This window comes from Gobius niger (genome assembly GCF_951799975.1).
Source record: "Gobius niger genome assembly, chromosome: 9".
Classification (NCBI taxonomy): Eukaryota; Metazoa; Chordata; class Actinopteri; order Gobiiformes; family Gobiidae; genus Gobius; species Gobius niger.
Genome location: NC_136860.1, coordinates 33427311 through 33449594, shown reverse-complemented (window position 1 = coordinate 33449594; position 22284 = coordinate 33427311). Strand labels below are relative to the sequence as shown.

The following is a 22284-nucleotide window of genomic DNA, read 5'->3' as shown; positions in this document are numbered from 1 at the left end:
ACATGTCAGGCGAGGAAAGGCCAAGAAAGTTTATTTGTTGAGCAAAATATAACGTTACAAGGCAAACAAAATCAATACAGTAGAAAATAGAGAATTGCTGTGTTTGTGAGGGTTCTTTTTAAAGTATTGTTGATCAATTAATGTAGGCGGGTCAGTACTTGATCTCTTCTGCTTGTACTTTCAAACGTCCAAAAGTAGAAATTGCTTCTTCTCTTCCCCAGGTCTCCACCCTTCTGAATGTAACTGGACATAACTGGATGTAGTTGGATGTGACTGCTGTGACGATGTCGATGGTGGTGTTTGCCTCCGTGGTGCGGGTCAAAGACGGCCTGCCCCTCTCGGCCTCCACAGATTACGAACAGGACGCCGAGCTGCAGGAGACGAAGAGACACATCAAAACCCTGTCCAAGAAACTCGGCCAGTTCCCCGACCGCTGCAGCCTCAAGTCAGGACCCTACAATGTCAAGTAGGTTCATCAGAAAGTAACGGCATTTTATTTGGTTGGAGCGTAAGAATATAAGGATGCGATGACTTCTGGCTGAACAATGATGTGAAAAGATGTGAATTGTAAGTGAGAGGTGCAAAGCTGAAGCTGTAGCTCAGTTTATCAGTCGTATATTAGAAACTTTGCGTCTCACTTTCTTTTCCCTTGATGCTGCCACATGCATATCCAGAGGCTTTTGTATCTGGACACCAGGTCAGTGTTAATTTCGTCGACTAAAATATTTAGTCTTAATTTTAGTCAAAGTGATATTTTTGACGACTAAAACTAAAGTAAAAGTTTTTCATGAGACTAAAACTATGACTAAAATGTCCAGATATTTTAGTCGACTAAAATAAGACTAAATAAAAATGAAAGGAGAGACTAAAATCATCCAAACATCTACTGACCGTCTGAAAGAGCCTCAGATCATGTAAATTCTCTGCCAAAGGATCAGCTCTGAGCTTTGTTCATGTGGAGCAGCTCCATGAAGCAGAGGAACAAGATTAAATATGATTATAATGAATATTTTAAATGCAAAGTCGACTAAATTCGTCTTAAATTTGACTAAATTTACTTGCAATTTTAGTCGACTAAAACTAGACTAAAATTGAAGATATTTTTTTGACTAAAACTAAACTAAAATCGAATTACATTTTTGTCAAAAGACTAAAACTAAATTAAAATATGTCAAAATTAACACTGCACCAGGTACAGTGTGGCTGTGGAGGCTCTGACAAGAGACAATGTTAATGGTAAAGAAGGATAAATGAAGAGCCCGTTAGTGTGTAGTCTTTATGTAGTCTTTATTTTATTTATTTATCAATCAAAACACTGATGATATTTTATGTTTTCTGGACAGTCATAAAAGTACAAATAATTTCAAGTACGCCTTGATTAAAGAGAGGTCCCTGTTTCACACCTGCCCCCTGCTGGCCGGCCCTCACACCTGCGCAAGGAAACTAAGCAGTGCGGCCTGATGACATCATCACACAGCGCCGTTTGTTTCTATGACAAAAGCATGAGCCGTGGCACGTGAAAAGCGAAGGGAAAATAATCCCAGCGGCCTGAAATAACGCAAGTCTTCTTTGGAAAAAAAAAAAAAGAAAAAAAAAAAGTGAAACAAAAAAAGTGGGAAAAAAAAAAATTATAATCGATTTTTTGCGATGATGCTAATTTTGTAATCGTTTACTGTTGTAATCGAAATCGTTATTGAACTTTGATTAATTGCACAGCCCTACCTGGAGCTGTGTTTCGACCCACTCGCGCAGCTTTGAGTAATCTGACTAATGGGTAGTGGCTGTTCTTAGCAGCGACAGTTCCTCCTGAGGTCCTATGTGTCCAGGAAATGCTTTCCTCTTGATCTCTTGCCAAACTTAATTCTGCGCAGCAAAGGGGAGCAAGAGGATGGGTGCGGTGAGATTGCATGAAATTCAGCCAGTGAAATTCGGGATATTTTGTTTCAGCTGTGGTAGAGCAATGTTGCTAGGCCTGTCACAATAGCAAAATTGAAGTTCGATATATCGAGGCAGGAAAGTATCGTGATAAACGATTATTATTGACTCTAACGATACTCGATACTGTCAAGCATAAAAATGACAGTAAAGCTTTGTTCAAAAAGTGCATCATCATATCCAAAAATGCCACACAGGCCGCAATAAACATGAAATATTATGAAACTCAATTTGCTTCAGTTAAAAATCTGAGTTTTACAAGGAAAGAACGTGGGTGAAATGCTGATAAATGTACAGACGATAAATATCGAGCCCAAAAATGTATCGTTTATTTAGTTTTTATTTAACAATAAGTCAATATAGTAAATGTTGCATTTTCTAACAATGTGCTTGAGATTAGGGGATCAAGGTTCAGATACGATACGATACGAAGCGATACGATACGATACGATACAATGCTATATACTTTATTAATCCTGAAAGAAAGTCAGTTCATCAGCTGTACAATCAAGTCACACATAAAAACATCAGATTTAAAATAACTAGCAAAACATTCAATAAATAGGACAGTGCAGAGAATAAATATAAAGATATAGAAGTACTGTAAAGCCATTTCATTCCCATTTAGCCCCTCCCACACAAGGATTTGTTATACAGCCTGATTGCTTTGGGCAAGAAGGATCTCCTGAGCCTGTCCTTTGAGCAGGAGAGCGAGAGCCTCTCACTGAAGGAGCTCCTCGGCCTCATCACCAGCTCCTGCAGGAGAGAGAGTATGATTTATTTCTTTTTAAAATTGTCTAAGATTTTGAAATTCTCTGGCGTGTCCCAGGTTGTACTTTACTTAGATCCAATTAAGCAGAGCCTTGTCACTGAAGCAAATTGATATTGATTTCCTTGGATGTGTTTTTGCTTCTGTGTAAACTTGCCGCCTTCGATTTGTTCAGTGTCAATGAGCCTTTTCGAGATGAAGGAAACGGACATGAAAGCAAGTCAGAGTCACTTACTTCACCCTCCACCGTCAGGCGTCTGTTTGATACACGCGTCGCTTTAATCAATTAGGGCTTCAAGTCTCGGGAAGACGCGGTGTTGAAGTGGGTTCTTTCCTGACACATTGGAGGAGAAAAGCGAAACATGTTAAAGGTGTTTGTGAAAAGTCTCCAAAGTTTTATGGTCTTTTGGATGAGTGCGAGTGGGGGACAAGCATAAGGCTACAATCCAGAGTGCCGTGTTTACATGCATGAGTCCCATGTATGTTCATTAACGTGCACTGTCCCGACCAAATAAACAAACCCCTTCACCTACAAACTTTATCAATCAAATATCATCATGGCTCCTAACTCTCCAAGATAAACTCCACCTAAAGCTCAAGTGACTCTCTGGCATTTGTGTAAAGTAAATGTAGTTCACAGGGTGAAATATGTTGGAGGCCACTGTTGTAGGATGTTGCGTGAAGCAGGAGTACGAGTGGAATATGCAAAAGTAATTGTATGCACAGTGGTGCTGCAGAAATGATACATTTTTAGATGTGTTTTCTTTTCCAGCTGAGCATTTTGAACATAATCTACAAACCCATCAGGTAAATAAAGTATAAGGACACAATTCAAGTCAATGTCTTAAATTTAGTTGAAGTATCTTTGCTATTACCTAGGAGTAGGAACTCCTGGGTATCTCACAATTTGATACAAAAGAAGAAGATCTTTATTTATATAGCGCATTTCACAGATATAGTCACAAAGCGCTTTACATTCACTCCATACTCGGTGGTGTAAACTACGTTTGAAGGTTCAGTTTCCCCTGGGGGAGACTGACAGAAGCACTGTCGCAACTGCACACATCTGCGCCAACGGCCCCTCTGTCCAACATCATTCATCCTGGACTATTGTACATGTTTTTAGTGGTAGGGGAAAGACACGAGGAGAACATGCAAGACACGAGGAGAACATGCAAACTCCACACAGAAAGGCCCCGTCCTGGTGGGAATCGAACCCTGGACCTTTTAGCTGTGAAGCATGAGCGCTAACCGCTGCGCTTCCGTGCTGCCCAATACACGATACATGTCTCACGATAACGATAAGTCGATACTGCAATAATCGCTATATTTACACAAAAACAACAATAGCGATAAATCATTATTTCTACAGAAAGATGTGATTTTTAACCTTTTTTAACATACTGCATTTTTTCGTGATTTATATTTGTTTTAATGTGCATTGTACCAATTTTTCTTAAAGGGGCTAGATGCAAGTTAGCCATTTTATACTCACTACCGCCAACTCAGGTCATATGTGTAACTGCAGCTTCTATGTTTAGCTCGTGCATGACGGCACTTCAGACCCGAATCAACACCTTTTTGAGTGACAGGATTTCAGAGGCAGTTCTGGTGAACAGGTCTGGGCTCATTCTACACATTAGGACATTGTTGGAACATGTAGAGGGAGGAAAATACTTAATTTGTACATTTTTAAACTCTGTATAGTCCCTTTAAATGAATAAGTAAGTAGATGATCCCTGACTTTAAACACTGAAAATGAGTCTATAGATCTGTCAGTGGCATCACTTTATTTACATTTAAATAAACAAGAAAAGGAATAAATCAACCACAAATTATTCTTATTTATGATTATAAAAACTATCAGTAAAAGTAATACATTTGTGTGTCAATTTTTGTTCCAAGTGCTTAAAATTGTAGTGCCGCCCCCTGCTACCTCATTAATACTATGCATGATGTCATCTAAAGTATCGGGCAGAATAAAAAATATTGGTATCGTGTTGTCCTGCAAAATATCACGATATATTGCAAAATCGATATATTTGTCACACCTTATAGTCTGATTGTTTTGTTTTGTAAGAATAGCTCACCCGGTCTGGCCTACACAAAACTATGTACAATAGGGTTCCTCCTCTGGGGCCAGGATTCCCCTGAAGAAGAGATTCTGAATCTCAGGGAGACTATCCTGGCAAAATAAAAATCCAAATCAAATAAAACATTTTTTGGCTGAAATGAGTCCGTTTCCAGGACAGCTGCACATATTTTGGCGATTTGCAAATATCAACTGCAAGCTACAAAAATGTGTCTCCTTGGGGTCGTGTTAGTTTTGAAATCTGCTGGATTTTCTACAGACAAGTTCAGAAATGCTTGAGTGTGTTGTTTTACAGCTCATATTTCAGCTTTCTCTCAAAAGGTCTTCGAAGTGCTCTGTGAAGTGAGTCATTTCTGATTATAACCCCTTAACTCCCACCTGAACCGAGCATATTTTCTCCAGTTTGGCTTTACCCCAATCCAAAAGCTTCTGGAAAAAAGGTGTGAAAATAGCAACAAAACTGAGACGAAAACAATTATGAAAATGTGACAAAAAAGTGAGAAAAAAGTGACGAAAAATTGATGAAAAAGTGCCAAAATGTCACAAAAAATTACAAAAATTAGACGAAAAAATGACGAAAAGATGACGAAAAAATTACGAAAAAATGACAAAAAAGACAAAAAAAGACAAAAAAAGTGACAAAAAATGACAAAAAAAATGACAAAAAAGTGACAAAAAAGACAAAAAAAGACAAAAAAAGGGACAAAAAATGACAAAAAAAATGACAAAAAAGTGACAAAAAAGACAAAAAAAGACAAAAAAAGTGACAAAAAATGACAAAAAAAATGACAAAAAAGTGACAAAAAAATTATACAAAAGTGACAAAAAAATGACAAAAATGTGACAAAAAATTGACCAAAAAATTGACCAAAAAATGCCAAAATTAGAAGAAAAAATGACAAAAAATGACAAAAAAATGACAAAAAGTGACAAAAAAATTACAAAAAAATGACAAAAATGTGACAAAAATTTGATAAAAATTTGACCAAAAAATGAAAAAAATTAGATGAAAAAAATGATGAAAAAATGATAAAAAATGTGGCAAAAAATGTCAAAAAATGAGTAACAAAAATGAGTTGAATACCCAACAAAAAAATGATGGAAAAAAAAATCTGATGACGTGAGGAAAAAGATCCTCTCGGTTCAGGCGGGAGAGTTAAGAGGTTAAACACTGTATATCACAATCGCAGTACTTGGCCGAAAAATCAGAATTAGATACTTTTTCAACATTGTTCAGCCCTGTTTGTTACCCCTATTATAACCTTTATTATAACCTATTCCACTGCCCTAATCCCGCTCCCGCTGTGTGCCTCTTCGGCTTCTCCACTTTCTGCCGTGACATTTCCCTCGTCTTCACCGTGTTATTAATTCCGCCTCATAATCATCACCCAATTAGCCCGTATCCTTGTTGACATTTCTGTTTTACACCGTTTTCCATGTTCTGATAACCTGCCTCCAGCTTCGCCTGATAATATTGAATCTTTTCTATCTGGGGACTTAATTTGTGCTTGGTTTATCAATTGAATTAGCTCCGCAGGCCTGATAGGAACCTAATTGAATGTTTAATTAAGTCGTAATGGGTGCAAATGTCAGTAATCTTTTTAATTAGTGTATTTTATATGTAATTTTGATTTGCCAAATGCGCTGATAAAGCACTGATGTATCCTTTAAAGGGATATTTCAGGATTTTTGACATAGGGTCTCATTTCCGAGTTATCCAGAGTGTTGCTGATTTCTGGAGATTTTGGAATTCATGCAGTTCTTATATTTGAAGAGTTTTGTGGTGCTAGGCTTGTGCTAGGCTAGTGCATTTCTATGGTATCAGCTAGCCTGCATTAAAAACAGTCTGACACACTCCACAGTGCACCTGAGGCAAATCACTTATAACGCCAGACTAATGTTATAAATGTTTGTGTCGATTTTAAAAAGACCAAAACAGGGCTAAAATGAAAAGAAAAACTTGCCTTTTGCAAATTTTTTGTTTTGTTTTGTTACGGATATTACGTCACCTAATATTGGAAGAACTATAGTTTGTTGTGCAGCCCTACTTTCTGATTTGAAAAAGCTCCTATTTTGGGGGAACATTGAAGGACGGGTCAGATGCCGAGGATATGAACCTAACTTTGCAACACAACATAAGACCATGGAAAGTTGCCTGGCTGAAATAAATAATAAAAACTAGTCATTTTAGTCAGAAAGAAATTTGGAATTTATGGACATTGTTATCCCGCAAGAGCTGTATTACACAATGTGTAAACCAGGTCTCACACCTCACAGTCGTTTAAGGACCAACCTCCAGGCTGATGGAAACAAAATGTTCAATTTCAGCGTGGACATATGGGTACGTCTCAAGCAGTTGTGTCAGACACCAAGGGGAACTCAAAGGGGAAACAAACACGACGTAATATAAATAATGATTTATTAAAGGCTCAGACAGGAGCATCTGCACAGTGCAGCCGCACCATGTTAGCGAGGTACATGGCTATGCGCACGGTATACGTGCACGCAGCAGTAGCGCACATACCTGGGGAGGGCAGAGATGTACGCGGCGCGGAGCAGGTTATGTGCCAACGCCACAGCTCAATGTCTCTGTCTCCTGTTTTCCGCCTTATTGTTCATAAACATCGCACTGTATTTACAAAAGCCTACTTTTTATGCAGTAACACAGGAACCAAACTGCTTATTCATCCACTGTTAATGAAATGCTGTCCTGAGAGAAAGAGAGAAGAGTGATGTTCTCTGTGTGGTGCCGGCATCACAGCCTGGCCATGCTGCTTAAACATGACAACACAGCACCACCTGCACCTGCACTACCTCCCTCCCAGACTCCTCTATTTTATATTGCGTATAACCACATTTTGTATCCAATAGACTAAGAAAATAGCGTAGATTTTTATTAGAGACTATAATGACATTAATAAAAAATGTAAAAAAAAAAACTTGAGCCCGACTACCTTGAGGCTCGCTTTATCTACAGGGACGTCTCGACTCAAGTCTCCAACTCGTCTCTAGGCCGGTGACATCGGCCCTTTATGCCTTCAGGCCTATCTCACCAGAAGAGAGTTCTCAAATGTCTCCACAACTCGGATTGATTGGAAAATCAAGAAGAGGGTCTGTGTTCTCCACTTCACCTGTTCACGGTTATAAATGTTTTGCCTGATTGATTTTGCGTGTGATTTCAGTTTCACAAGCTCCCTGGGCGTGGGCTACCTCATGGTGTGCACGGCCAGCTACCCCAACGTCCTGGCCTTCTGTTTCCTGGACGAGCTGCAGAGGGAGTTCATCGTCGCGTACGAGCCCAAGAGAATCGGCAGCGCGGTGCGGCCGTACTCCTTCATAGAGTTTGGTGAGTTCAGAGTCAGGCTTTGATTTTTACCGACACAGCAACTTATTGTAAAATATGTAAATGTAAATACGTAAATGCTCTAATATAGGCCGGGACCTTTATTTACTCAAGGGCATCTGGGACCAGGCCTTTATTGGAACCAGGCCACAATTAAAGACAGGCCTTTATTTCTATTTGAGCAAAACGGACGACCAGGAAAACGAAGAAAAACGACATTTGTGTCCATTTGCACCTAAAATATTAGGTTCATTTATTAATGAACATTTCAAACCCTCTCCCAGCGGCTGGAACATTGACGCCTTTTATTTTGTCGGGACAACAGGAAGTGTTTCGTTGCTGTTAGCGGAGCTTTGACATCAATGTCACTGTAGGTTTCTGTTTTGTTTTTACCGCGGACCGGATTATTTGTTGTTATCTCGTGTAAAAGGCGAGTTTAGACGGAGCGTTTGTGTTTGTGATCGATCATGAGACTGACCCGAGAGAAGACGAGACGCTCGCGCTGATGGGAGGAGTTATTTTGAGGCGTGGGACTGACCTGCACACGGAGCAGCTGGACGTGCTTTGAAGACGCGATGGTGACTTTACTAAAACCCTGGAGGGTCACACAACATTTGTTGTTTGCCCTGTTTCCAAATATTGTCACAGGAGGTTTGAAAAGTGGCTAAATCTGTGTCAAAGTCACGCTCGGATCAGCTCCTCCGCAGCGTCCCCCTCGGCCCGGGTTCCCGTTTGTTTACTTCCTGCACGTGAGTTTTCATTTACACCAGTATGAGACAAATTCCTAACATGGGGAATATTTCTACTGCTGTAGTTTCTAATAAAAGCCCCGGCCTGTTTTAGAGACCGGCTTTAATTTGCCTCCGTAAGCCTCGAACCCGGCCTCTGTTAGAGACCCGGCCGCTAATGGAATACAGGCCAGTATTAGAGAATTTACGGTAAATTAAGTTTCTGGTTTAGTTCTCGGACTGCCATTTGGGTTTTTTCAGTGGGTCACTATTTCCGCTCAAGTCGAAGGTGTAGAAACACATTCCAGCTGTGGGTGCCAATCAAATCCCCCCCCGCGCCAGGCTCCGCTGACCCCCGCTGTCCGTCACCTCTGTTTTCGCTCTGCCTCTCCTCCCTCAGACACGTTTATCCAGAAGACAAAGCAGCGCTACAACAACCCGCGCTCCCTCTCCACGAAAATCAACCTGTCGGACATGCAGACGGAGATCAGGCTGAGGCCCCCGTACGCGCTGTCTCTGGACGAGCTGCAGGCGCTCAACGGCTGCTCCCGAAAAGACTCCAGCGCCAAGTACAACGGCATCGGTAAAAACTGCAGCAGACCCTTCATTTCTCATGCCCTTAATGTTCTTCCTTCATATAAAAAACACCCCTGGGTCTGTTTGAGTCATGCATTTTGGAGTTATCAGCATATTCAGCCAGTCTCTCATTCTCCACTATGAATATTCTCTCGCTAAGAGCTTGTAACTGCGCTCTGTGTTATGAAGATTCAGGGCTTAACGTAATAATGCGTGGCGGGTTGAGAGTAAGTTTGAAAATAGCTTTGTTCACTTTATTATTTCGGATGAAGGGCCACTTATGACAGTAGGCGCCGCGTTCAAATACTGCTTGACTCAATTCAACAGAGAATCACACGAGTTGATTCTTATGACAGATTCTTCAAAGGAAAAGGAAGCCTCTTGTGAATAAAAATGAAGACATTTTAAGCTTTCAAAAACCCTCCACTTGAGCCTTTAATGATTTGAACATCTCAATTATTCAGCAAAGAGTGAAACTGCCTTCAAGACATACGATGACAGGAAATATGAAACGCTTCACTTTTTGTTAAATCGATTATCTTTAGCTTGGAATTAGCTATGAAGTAGTTAACCAAATGATGATTTCTGTTTGTTTGTGATATTGCAAAGGCATTATAGTCGACATAATGTTTGACGAAGATATGTTGTGGAGCAAAACGTAGGATTAGAGAAGAAGGGGAAGACTCAGAAAAGGGTGTCGCATATCGATTGTGTATTTTTTGTTTGTTTTCTCCCTAAAGTGTCTGATATCTGGAAAAGCTGTTATTTTTTTTTTTGTAGCTGGAAAGAATTGTCTCAGTAGTTTTACAGATCCTGTTGCCGCTAAAAATTTTAGCATCTCAAATAGTTTGCGTGAGTGCGTAAAAGTACGGCACTGCTGCCACAGACGCCACAGTACAGGTAAAGCAGGAGTCCTGAAATAAGAAGCAAAGATCTGGAACATACGGGGTCAATTTGCGTTTATAAGGGGGCAATAATGCATTTGTTTTTTAGCCTTTATAATAATTACAGTTTGGAATGAAAAGAATGCAATTATTTGAATCCTATTAGTATTATTTTTTAACTCAATACAAAACAAGACTAAAACATCATGGTCCGAAATAGCAGAATGTTAATATATTGTTTACAGTGTTACCAATGAAGCGCTGCGTTTCTCCGTTTTGACTGGCACAACACACTGAGCCCTGCTTCGACCTGGTTTAGTCCAGATTAAGACCTGCCTTTTTATTTAGAAAATGAGACCGAGGGAAAGACCACGACGCAGCTCGACCGAGGGACTTTACGGTCGGGTCCAAAGTTCAGATCCAGCGGCGGGCTGGTCATATGTCCATTCTGGAAGAGCACAGGAGGGCCACTGGCTCTAGGGCTACCGGTCTGGCCTCTCACTTTACCTTACCCTTACCCCCAGGCGAAACCGAGCTTTACCCAAATCTAAAAGCTTAACCTCTTAACTCCCGTCTGAACCGAGAGGATCTTTTTCCTCCCGTCATCAGATTTTTTTTCCATCATTTTTTTGTTGGGTATTCAACTCATTTTTGTAACTTTTTTGTCATTTTTTTGTCATTTTTGTCACATTTTTGTCATTTTTTCGTCAATTTTTTTTATCAGATTTTTGTCACATTTTTTGGTAAATTTTTTTGTCATTTTTTTGTCCAATTTTTATCAAATGTTTGTCTTTTTTGTCACATTTTTATCAATTTTTTGGTCATTTTTTGTCACATTTCTGTCATTTTTTCGTCAATTTTTTCGTCAATTTTTGTCACATTTTTGTCAAATTTTTGTCTTTTTTTTCGTCCATTTTTCGTCAATTTCTTGTGACATTTTTGCCACTTTTTTATCAATGTTTTCTCACTTTTTGTCCATTTTCCATCATTGTTTTTGTCTCAGTTTTGTTGCTATTTCCACAGCTTTTTTCCAGAACCTTTTGGACTGGGGTGAAGCCAAACTGGAGAAAATGTGCTCGGTTCACGTGGGAGTTAAGGGGCAAAAGCAATGAAAAAAGCGATGGAAAAAACAACAATAACATGAAAAAAAAAAAAAAAAAACAAGAGACGAAAACACGCCAAAAAGCCACAAAAAAGTAATGAAAAAGCAACAAAAATGCTCTTGGTTAAGGCGGGTGGTAAGAGGTCAACATCTGTATTTGTGGAAGTGTTGCATTTACGCTAATTTGGGCCAGGCTGACCAGAGTCCAGGGGGTGTTTTTCAGTCCCAGTCCGCCCCTGTTCAGATCTAAGGGTCAGGTCCGGATCTGGACAGATGTTCGCCATTCCCTGACCTCTGCGCTAAATCTTCCTAAATTTGTTTGATTTGTCCCTTTTATCAGGGTTTAATTACAGCTTTACTTTGCTAGTATTTACTGGCAAGCATCTTTGAAAGGTGACTGTAGCCTCATGTGAGAAGAAAAGTATTTATACTCTATACATTTACTATATTACATTTAATCTACAAGCGCCCTGTATCTTTTTTGATGGATGTAGACACTTGTGAGCGCTGTCCCTCCAAAAGCTTGTCCTCATCCTGCCCTAATGTATTTATGACTTTGTGTTCTATATGGAGCAGGGACATATATTCCCGCTGTGCATGTATGAGCCTTTCGCTGGTGTTTTTCTGCTGACGGTGCGTTGCTCTGTCCTTCTCTCAGCTCCCACTCAGCTGCTGGAGCCCGTGTCGCTGCCCGGGGTGGTCTCCTGTGTGCTCACTGTCCTCTGCGGAGGCCTCAACCTGCTCCGAGGGGTGCACGCCATAGAGAGCATTCTGCAGGTCAGGAGACGGTATATACTGTGCTATAGGGTTTGTCTGCTTAGATTAGATTTAACAAAATATGAGGTATTTGAGGTAAAATATGAGGTAAAACAATATGAGCCTCGGACCCAGTGCTGTCGACAGACGGTTTAACTAGTCAATGAAAACGTGATTGGGTGGTGCCAAAAGTAAAAATCAAATTGAAAATCTCCATTGACTTTGAGAAAAATGCTAATTAGAGATAAAGGCGTGACGGAGGCTAATCAGCGATGTGTTAACTACTGACCAAAGAAAGAAAAACTTGAAAACATTGGCGACATGTTTTTATCACTGTGCTGTTTATGAAAATTGAATAAATCGACACCACAGGCCTGACCGAAAACAAAGTCGCACCTGGATTGAACTAAACTGTTGGTCAGGTTTAGGTTCAGCAACACTGTGAGCCCAAAGAATGAGATCAGCTGATGATCTGAACATCCTGAATGACCACCAGGTTCTTCCATCTTTTGATTTCTTCATCCCTGATGACACAGGCATATTCCAAGATGACACTGTCATTCAGGGAGCAGGAGACATCATTCCTTTAAAGGAAAAGGCCACCGTTTTTACAGATATGTTCTTACCTGAGCTTTGACGAGTTCTTTAGGACCTGTCTGGTCTTCCCCCGTGCCTTCAATCACGTAAACACAGCGCAGACGGCGTTAGCATTTAGCCTCTCCCTCTCTCCACTATAGCTCCAAAACAGGTCAAGATAGAAGCTACCAAGCTCTTCACGTAACCATATTTAAATAGGGAACACGTGGAAGAGCTTGGTAGCTTCTGAATGAAGGCACGGGTGAAGATCAGACAGGTCCTAAAGAACTCGTCAAAGCTAAGGTAAGAACATATCTCAGTATGTAAAAACGGTGGCCTATTCCTTTAACCCCATTGAGCATCTTTGAGATGTACTGAAGAAGGTTTTGCACACTGGTCACACTCTCCCATCATCAATACAAGATCTTAGTGAAGAATGAAAGGCCCTTTACATGACAAAATTTGCTTTGTCCTCCTTTAGTATTTTGTGAACTCGGACATTTATGGGATAAAACACTGTGCCTGCAACAATTTTAGGAAATGTTTTCTTTTTATTTGGGATTGTGCTTATTACATTCAAATATAATACGCGTTTCCCCTTCGTTTTTCTCCTTACATTAACAAAAAGAAAACAAGTAATCAGCAGAGAGGCAAAAGGAAAAACAAAAGAACCAAATCTCGCATACAAGTGCTCTCACTACCAGATCCATTGAAGTCCCAATTTCCAAAAGATCTCCACAATCAGACACATTATCTGCAAATACGTGGTCAGTTCAGTCTATGTTAGGTTATTTTTGTTCAGAATCAGTTGCCAGATGTCCAGAAAAGGCTAGTTTTTGAGCATTTCTGTACAGCTGACCCTGAAATGTGACCCTGCAAGTTGTGAAGTGTGCCTTTAAACTCATCCCTATGAAGAATTAGGATGCTACGAGTATGGTAGAACGGTTAGGAATGTGGAACATGTATAATGGATGGAAATGTCATGATTCCAAAAAGGGCATTAACATGGTAATTACGGTATTTGCTTGAAAATGCCACAGTCATAGCCCAATCCAGTCTAAAGATTGTAAATTGCCGGGAAATATGGCTGGTATTTTCTTCTTCTAATAAAAACGGTGTTGAAAATACCGTTGCCTCGTGTTACCAGGCTATTTCCATCATATTACCATGCTAATACAGTGCTGTGAAGTAAAATGCAATTTCAGATCTCTCCAAGTGTGTCTGACAAAATGGATAAAAAGCAATAACAGTAGTTCAACTCGGCCATTGTGTGACAGGAAAATTTGAAGAGACTTAGAAGTGCGATTGCGTGTATCATTTTATCGTGTTGTTTGTGCTCATTTTCTCATTTTCTTTTCTTCCTCCTTCCTTTCAGAACGACGGCGAAGACTTTAATTACGTGATTGCCTTTTTCCTGGGCACGGCGGCCTGCATCTATCAGGTCAGTCATCTGTGTCTGAGGCCACTTAGCGGCTCCGCGGCCTGACAGGGAGCAGGCGTAATGGTGCACCGGCATCAACGGCAAACTGGCAAAGGATATTTGGGAAAACGCAGGGGAGGTTCGGGCCAAATATCGTGTCAAACTGGAGCGTATCGATACTGAATGTGAATCAAGCGTCGCCCGTTTGTCGTGCGTTGTCTGTCTCTTCAGATCAGTGTTAATTTTGACAACATATTTTAATTTAGTTTTAGTCTTAGTCTTTTGACTAAAATGTAATTTAATTTTAGTCGAGATTTAGTCAAAAAAAACTTTTAAATTTTAGTCTAGTTTTAGTCGACTAAAATTGAATGTCAATTTAGTCGACTAAATTTAAGACTAATTTAGTTGGCTTTGTTTTTATAATATTGATTATAATCATATTTAATAAAGCTCTTCTGCTTCATGGAGCTGCTCCACATGAACAAAGCTCAGAGCTGATCCTTTGGCAGTGAATTTACATGATATGAGGCTCTTTCAGACTATGAATAGAAGTTTGGATGATTTTAGTCTCTCCTTTTCATTTTTATTTAGTCTTATTTTAGTCGACTAAAATATCTGGACATTTTAGTCATAGTTTTAGTCTCATGAAAAACTTTTAATTTAGTTTTAGTCCAATTTTAGTCGGCAAAAATATCACTTTGACTAAAATTAAGACTAAATATTTTAGTCGACGAAATTAACAGTGCTTTAGATCAAACAAAAATGAGATGAATATGAACCGACAAGCTGCAAAAACGAGACTAAAATGGGATGAAAACAAGATAAAAAAAAGAAATGAAAACAAGACTATAACAAGGTGAGAACAAGTCAACAATGAGACGACAACAAGGATGAAAATCAGTGGTTTTGGTCGCACTGCTTTATGACCACGACGCTAGGGGCCAACATTGTCCTCCGTTGCTGCAGTGCCTCCATATGTAGGTGGCAAAACAAGCTAGTTTTCCATTAGAAAGCGTTACATGTAGTCACATGATCACATAATTATGATATACAAATCGTAGACAAAGACTATATATTAACATTAGTGAGTTGTCACGGCAACGGCACACATTTTCAACGCAACCTTACATCGCTTCCCAGAGGCTTAGAGGGCCATGGATGGGCTCATTTTAAAGCCCCAACCATAATTATGTGATCATGTCACTACAATTTGAACAAGCCCGTTGGATTCTTAGACACCCAAAACATGGGGTTAGGCACCAAAATGACTTGTCTAGGATGAATAATAAAGGAGTAATGGGCATTTTAAGGATCTCGCCACCCTCTTGGACGCCATCTTGAAAATCAGACCTTTCCAGTGGTCAGATTTTGGTAGACCTTTAGTATGTTTATAAGCACACCTGATACTACAGAAAACCATTGAAAAACCTTTTGTAACTATTTTTTAACCATTTAACCACGGCAAATAGTTTTAACCCTCAAACTCCAAACAATGAACCTGTCTTTGTAAACAAGAAGTGAATGTGTCTTTTCCCTCTCCACAGTGCTGCCTGTTTGCAAACTTCTCGGTGTGGAGGAGCGGTAAGTCGTTCTTGGCCTTCGCGCTCATCTGCCTTTGCAACATGTATCTGTACGAACTGCGGAACGTGTGGCAGATCCTGTTCCACGTGGCGGTGGCGGCGTTCATGACTTTTCAGATCCGGCTCCGGCAGCCCATCGGCAAAGCGCCGGACTACAACGTTTGACCGTGGACTTCGTCTGCGGCGTGTGGACCTTTTTTTGTCTGGACAAGCGAGACACCGTACTTTTTCAAAAAACAAGCAAAGATGAACTGCAAACTATTTACTCAAGGAACATTTGCAAAAAACAAAACAAATACATGGATTTTATTTTAAGCTTTGAATGTTTTTTTGTTTTTTTTCTCAAATGCAGCTGGATTTGATGTCGAGAGTCCTGCACACGTCACCTTTTTGCAACTTCCACGTCTTACACGATATTTACTGGGCTATATCACAGATGCGTTTTATCAATACTGTAAGAATGTGTGTAAAAAAGAGAAAAAAATCATTTCAAAACAGTTGTAGAGGCGCTCAAAGCCTTCGAGTTTTAAAACAGTTTATCATAGTTTGTTAGAGGAATATCATGATTTTATCAAACAAGCACATTTTGTTACGGAATTTCAGTGCATTGACATTATTTATCTACTATTTGTCTTTTAAAAAGCCTTTTTAAATCCCTGAAGGGCAGAGCTTAATGAACTGAAGGCGGGTGTACACGGAGGGACTTTGGCCGCGACCAATGATCATTCAGTCATCGTGGGGAAAATCTAACAGGTCGTAGGTCGCCGAGTGTAAGATTTAGAATAGAACCACCGTAGGACCGAAGACGAGCTGTGACCGACATCAGGCAGTGTGAGCCACACTACAAAAATGTATATCTAGATTAGTTTAAATGTCTCGAATTGAGTATAATATTTTAAATTTGAGTTGCTTTGACTGGTTAAGATTTAGTTGGGCATTTGACCACAGACGATTTCACTTGTTCCCACATGTTTCTGACTCGATTCAATACATTTTGTTCTTATTTCAGGTTGATTTATTTGTCAATGGGGTAAGAAAATTGCTCTTGTCCCATCCATCCATCCATCCATCCTCTTTTCCGTTTCCGGATCGTGGGGGCAGCTGTTGGAGTTGCCCAAATCACATTGCACCAGCCCCTATGGCTCCTCCTGCAGGTGGTGGGTCCACAGAAGGACGGCCTCATAATTCTCAGGCCTGTTGGTCTCTCATGAGGGGCTTCTGAACCGCTCTTTGTCTGACCCGTCACCTAGAACCTGTTTGACCTGGGAGACCCTACCAAGAGCACGAAGCCCCCCAAGAACAGAGCTCCCAGGATCATTCGGGTGCTCAAACCCCTCCACGTTAAGGTGGCGGTTCCAGAAGGGGTGCTCTTGTCCCATTGGCTATTTTGTTTTATTTTTCAAACGAGATTACCTTAAAACCAGTCTGACATGTTGCATGTTGCAAGTATTCTTGGTCAGATTGGGGAAAAAAATCTAAATGAGGGAAAACCGCTCAAAACAAGATTAATATCTGTAGCTTCCAGTCAATATAAGAAGGCCAGAACTGGTGGTTAAATGACTTTATTCTCTGTCCTTGTCATCAACCAATGTAAGAGCAGGGTAACAACCATTACATTTCAGCTGTTAAACCGTTATTACATTAGTTCCAATGTTAAATTGCAATAAACATTTCAAGTTGCTCAAAAATGTTTCTCATTAACTTTACGAACCTTGTTCCCCAATTGACCGAAGCTAAATCTTGTATTTTTAACTGTTTTTCCGTGGCCTTTTCTGTTTTTACCGTGATCCTTTTCAGACTTTTTCTTTCGCCGTTTTCTCCGTGCAAGCTCATTTCTGTTGTCATGCTTCCGGTTTCTATGGTTACCAAAGAAAAAGCTTCATACCATAATAATAAAACCTTATACCGTAGCTATAATCAAAATAGTGTAAAACTACTCTGTTGGTCTTGATATTTAGTTTTTGTAGTGCAAAAGCCGGGCATGAGCGGGTCTGACTTTACATTTTACAGGACTTTCCCTTCACTTTTCCGCGTAAATAAACACCGCTCGCCTGCGGCACTTGCCTCAGCTAAACACACACCGTCTGACGCCTAAAACTGCTACGACAAAACTTTGGTCTTAGTGCAGCTCACGGATTCACACAGTGTACACCGGCCATTAGACATACTGTATCATCGCCTTTTTTTATCTTTTAACCAACATTAAATCATCAAAATCATACCTGGAGTAGCATTTTATTCACACAGTTTTGACCGTCGTCCATCACGGCGCTGTGGATTTGCTGGCGTGCCGTTAGCCAAATGGTGCCATTCCCACTGATTCCTGCAGAAGGCGCTTCCAGGGCACTTCAAAATCCTTATCAGCCCAGTTTCACGCTCCTTTACATTATTTAAAATGTAAAAACCTACAATATCAAGGCTGTGTTGCTCCAAAAGGAATGTTTCAGGGCTCGTTTCTGCATGACACGTCCACTCTGAAGGTTGTGTAACAAAACACACAGGTTTTTTTTTGTTTCTTTTTTTCTGGTGACACTATACAGTCAACATTTTAATTTATTTTCTGATATTTAGCAGGAAAGATTCTAGAAATATTACTAGACAAAAACGTATATGAATGACAGAAGATGCTACATACTTAAATTGTGTCATGTTTTACAAAAGCTGACTGAAAGTTTACTGAAAACGCATGAAGCCATGTATACACAATGCACACTTATATCCTTAATTTATTTTTTATAAACATTGTAAGGCAGGGGTAGGCAACGTCAGGTCCGGGGGCCAAAACCGCCCCTCCATCATCCAACTCTGGCCCTCGAGATGATTTTGAGAAATATTATGATCCAAATCAGAGCTCAAATGCCTGTTAAAGTACTGTAGAAATGTGAAAAATACTGTCAATTCCTTAAAATGTCTTGGCAGAGCACCCTTTTAGGCCATAATCCTAAAAGAATACTCTAAGAATACCAAGAAATTACTTAAATCTACTTAAGTTAAATCTACTTAATTAAAGCAGTACTAAGTAACTTTTCCCCCTAGATGCCATAAGCGCAACTGCAGGTGTCATAGCAAGTTATGATTTTTTAACTTATTAATTGTAAATACTACGCTGACAGGAAAGGCGAAGGGAGAGAGGGTTACAGTGCATCCAATTATACAATGGAAATAATAATGGAAAAATTAGTGTGTATTGCTTTCTCCGGACCGGTGGCAGTCAAGTTGCAAACATGGTTTTCTGGCCACTGGCCAGAGACACCAGGGGGAGATGAAAGACCCTCCAATCATCCCATTAACACTTGTATTACCCCCACAGGGACTACGAAAAGGATTTATTAAGGTAAACACGTTACTTAGTACTGCTTTAAGAGATAAAATCTAAAGATTGAGTGCATTTGGTCTGGCCGTAAAGCAGATAAAACCTATTCTTGCCAATGGAAGTTCTGTCTTATTTCAGATGATTTTGTATAATTTCAAGTGAAAAATTTACATTTTTTACGGCAAAAGTTAATTTGTTTGATTTCCAGTGGGATTTCTCTTTGTTCAATTGGCATTGGTGTTTTTATCTGATCTTAGATTAGCTCAAACCGACTCAAATTTAGCATAAAAAAACCTTTATTCAAGCGATTTTAAGTGATTTATCTAATTTACGACGGACATTTTTCCAGTGTATATGATGTACAACACTGGCATATGCAGAAAGGGATGCTTTACTTCAATTGGAGGGTCCGGCCCTTGGTCTTTTGACGATGAAAAATCCTGGCCCTCCACTGAGCACACTTGCCGACCCCTGCTGTAAGGTCTCATCACAGACGCTGCAAAATACGCCCGATAATTTACATCAGATAAACAGATTGTTTTACTTAACAACGCTCGCCATGGCTCAAACTACACTTGTACCAAGGAAATATCGTGCAATGTTATTTTAATTGGTATTTTTTATATTTTTTGACAGTTTCCTTCCCATTGCGTTGTTTTTGCACATGTTTCCGGTTGTTCAGGACTGAAACTATGCAACTTTGCCTTCGTTAATCGAGATGAGAGTTTCCAAATTAAAACTGTATTTATAAACAATGCGATTGGAAAAACGTGAATGATTTGTTTAGGTTGGATTAAAAGATGGATGTTTTTAGAGATATGGTTTGCCTGTTTAGCGTTCATGTCCAGTTCAAGTGAATAAAATGCTATTATTTCTACATTTACTTTCTCTTGCAGTCTGTTCATTCGCCAGTCTCACAAAGTTGAATGTTCAAACCTCGCACCCAAGTGTTCGGTCCTTGAGACTCTTCACTTGTATTACCTCCTCCAGGCACCAGGAGGCAGGCTTATGGAAAGGCCATCTGAGACATCTCGCAAAATTGACTTTTTTGAGCTTAACCCTTTATTAATTTGCTCAACCATTTGGTAGAGCACGCTTTATCCAATCAAATTTTGTTCTTAATCTGCCCATCTCTACCATTCGGTTCAAGTGTGTAAGACTCCAAATATCCAGTTTGGGGTTGGACCAGTTTAAGTTTGGACTGGTATAGACCTGGTTTGGACTGGTTTAGACCTGTTTTGGGCTGGTTTGGACTGGTTTAGACCTGTTTGGACCAGTTCAAGCCTGGTTTGTACTGGTTTAGACCTGGTTTGGACTGGTTTAGACATATTTTGGGCTGGTTTAGACATATTTTGGGCTGGGTTAGACCTGCTTTGGACTGGTTTAGACCTGGTTTGGACGACGTATAAACTTCGTAACGTTCATTGTGTCTACTTGTGTTCTAGTATCACTTTTTAAGTTCGTTTTGTCAGACACTAAGGTTAGAGATGTTAAAGATCTTTTACCTTTACATGTTTCAGCGCCATCTGCATACTTCTGGATGGCGGCTGAAACATGTAAAGGTAAAAGATCTTTAACATCTCTAACCTTAGTGTCTGACAAAACGAACCTAAAAAGTGATACTGGTTTGGACCAATTTAGACCTGGTTTGGACTGGTCCATGCTGGTTTTGACAGGTTTTGACTGATGTAGACTCGGTTTTATGCTGGTTTAGATCAGGTTTGGACTGGTTTAGAGCAGATAACTGGGAGGTCTATCCAAAAAAATAATAAATAAAAACATTGTTTGTCCCCCAAATGGTTAGAAAATAATAATAATGAAAATAAAAAAAACGTGTAGGGAGTAACATTAAAGGGTTAGAGACACTTTTTTTTTTTGGGGGGGGGGGGCCAAATTGGTCTCGTTAACTTATAAACTTTGAATTATTGCACTGATTCAATGTTTCTGCATATATTTATTTGAGAAACTGTCATTACATGAGCCATTTTCTCAAAATGCATTTTTTATGTCTATGTCTTCTCATTAAACTATGAATGAACACATGGGATTATGAAGGGAACAAAAACAGGTGCAATTTCCTCCATGAGCTTCATAGCTACTAACTCATAGAGAAATAACAGAACAGGAAGAGCAGCACCTCCTGAGGATCCACTAGGATATTTTGCAGGATAAGTCCACTTTAAAATACTTACCGATGAACTAGGTAGCAAACGCAATAACACACATGCAGATTTTACAAACAGTGACTTCTTTAGCATTTTGAGCTCTGCGTTTCTAACAAGCAAACCGTCCCAAATATCAAAAATAATGACTCAAAAGAATCTCCTACTACGCTCTGGCATGAGCTCGCAGCGCACCTGCAGGTCATGTGACTGAGTAAACAGCCCGATGTGACGGATGCTGCTGCTGCTGCTGCTGAGGCCAGAGGCAAAGAACATCAATCTAACAACTCCACCACCCACAATCCCCCTGGGCTGTTACCCACAATCCCCCTGGGCTCCCAACACCAGGCTGCCGTTTTATAAACTCAGCCCTCACACGCTTTGAAATCACGGTTATTGTTTCCAGAAGTGAAAGTGTCAGGAAATAGTTTATGTTGTAGCCAAAGTGTAATCTGGAACGCATAGAAACTCTTTTTCTACCAAATTATGCAACTAATTAAATTAATTTACTTCAGAGTGGGGTCCTTCATCTTCTTTCAGCTCATTCAGAGGTGTTTCTACTCAACAAGAGCAGCTTAACTCATAGGAAACACACTCTTCATAGATGAGATCCATACATGTTTTGTGAGATGTTTGGAGAGAAACAAAAATCTCACTTTAGGTCATGTCTTATTCACTTTTTTTGACCTAAACCTGCCTCCAATCTCAGTGAGAGCCAGTGTGTCTGGTCGCGTGTGTGAATCATGTCTGTCCACACCCACATGACCTCACCCTTCACTCAGTATGGTCCACATTAAGAGCCATTCTCCCTCCTTCCCCCTCTCTCTCCATTTTCACCCTCTCTCCTGCTTCAATAGGTGAAATTAAAATCACATCTCCGTCTGGAAAGAGATCGGAGACCGAAACTGTGAATGCGTGCCTGGAATCAGACGCGTTTCCATTGTGAACACATGGTCCTTGTGTTTGGAGAGGAAGATTGGACGTTTCCTGCCGTTACATCTTCCGCAATCTTCGAAGTGAGGCTGGTCTTTACTTTACAGCTCAGTAA

The 22284-nt window shown here is 40.0% G+C and overlaps 1 protein-coding gene across 1 annotated transcript; it reads left to right on the top strand.

The window, feature by feature from the left end:
* The first annotated feature begins 229 nt into the window (after positions 1-229).
* Positions 230-16201, top strand: sec22a (SEC22 homolog A, vesicle trafficking protein). The gene is made up of 6 exons (XM_079563478.1): positions 230-466; positions 7979-8142; positions 9268-9450; positions 12088-12206; positions 14137-14202; positions 15726-16201. The coding sequence occupies exons 1-6, from the start codon at positions 285-287 to the stop codon at positions 15924-15926; spliced, it is 915 nt and encodes a 304-aa protein (XP_079419604.1). The 5' UTR covers positions 230-284; the 3' UTR covers positions 15927-16201.
* Positions 16202-22284: the final 6083 nt, after the last annotated feature.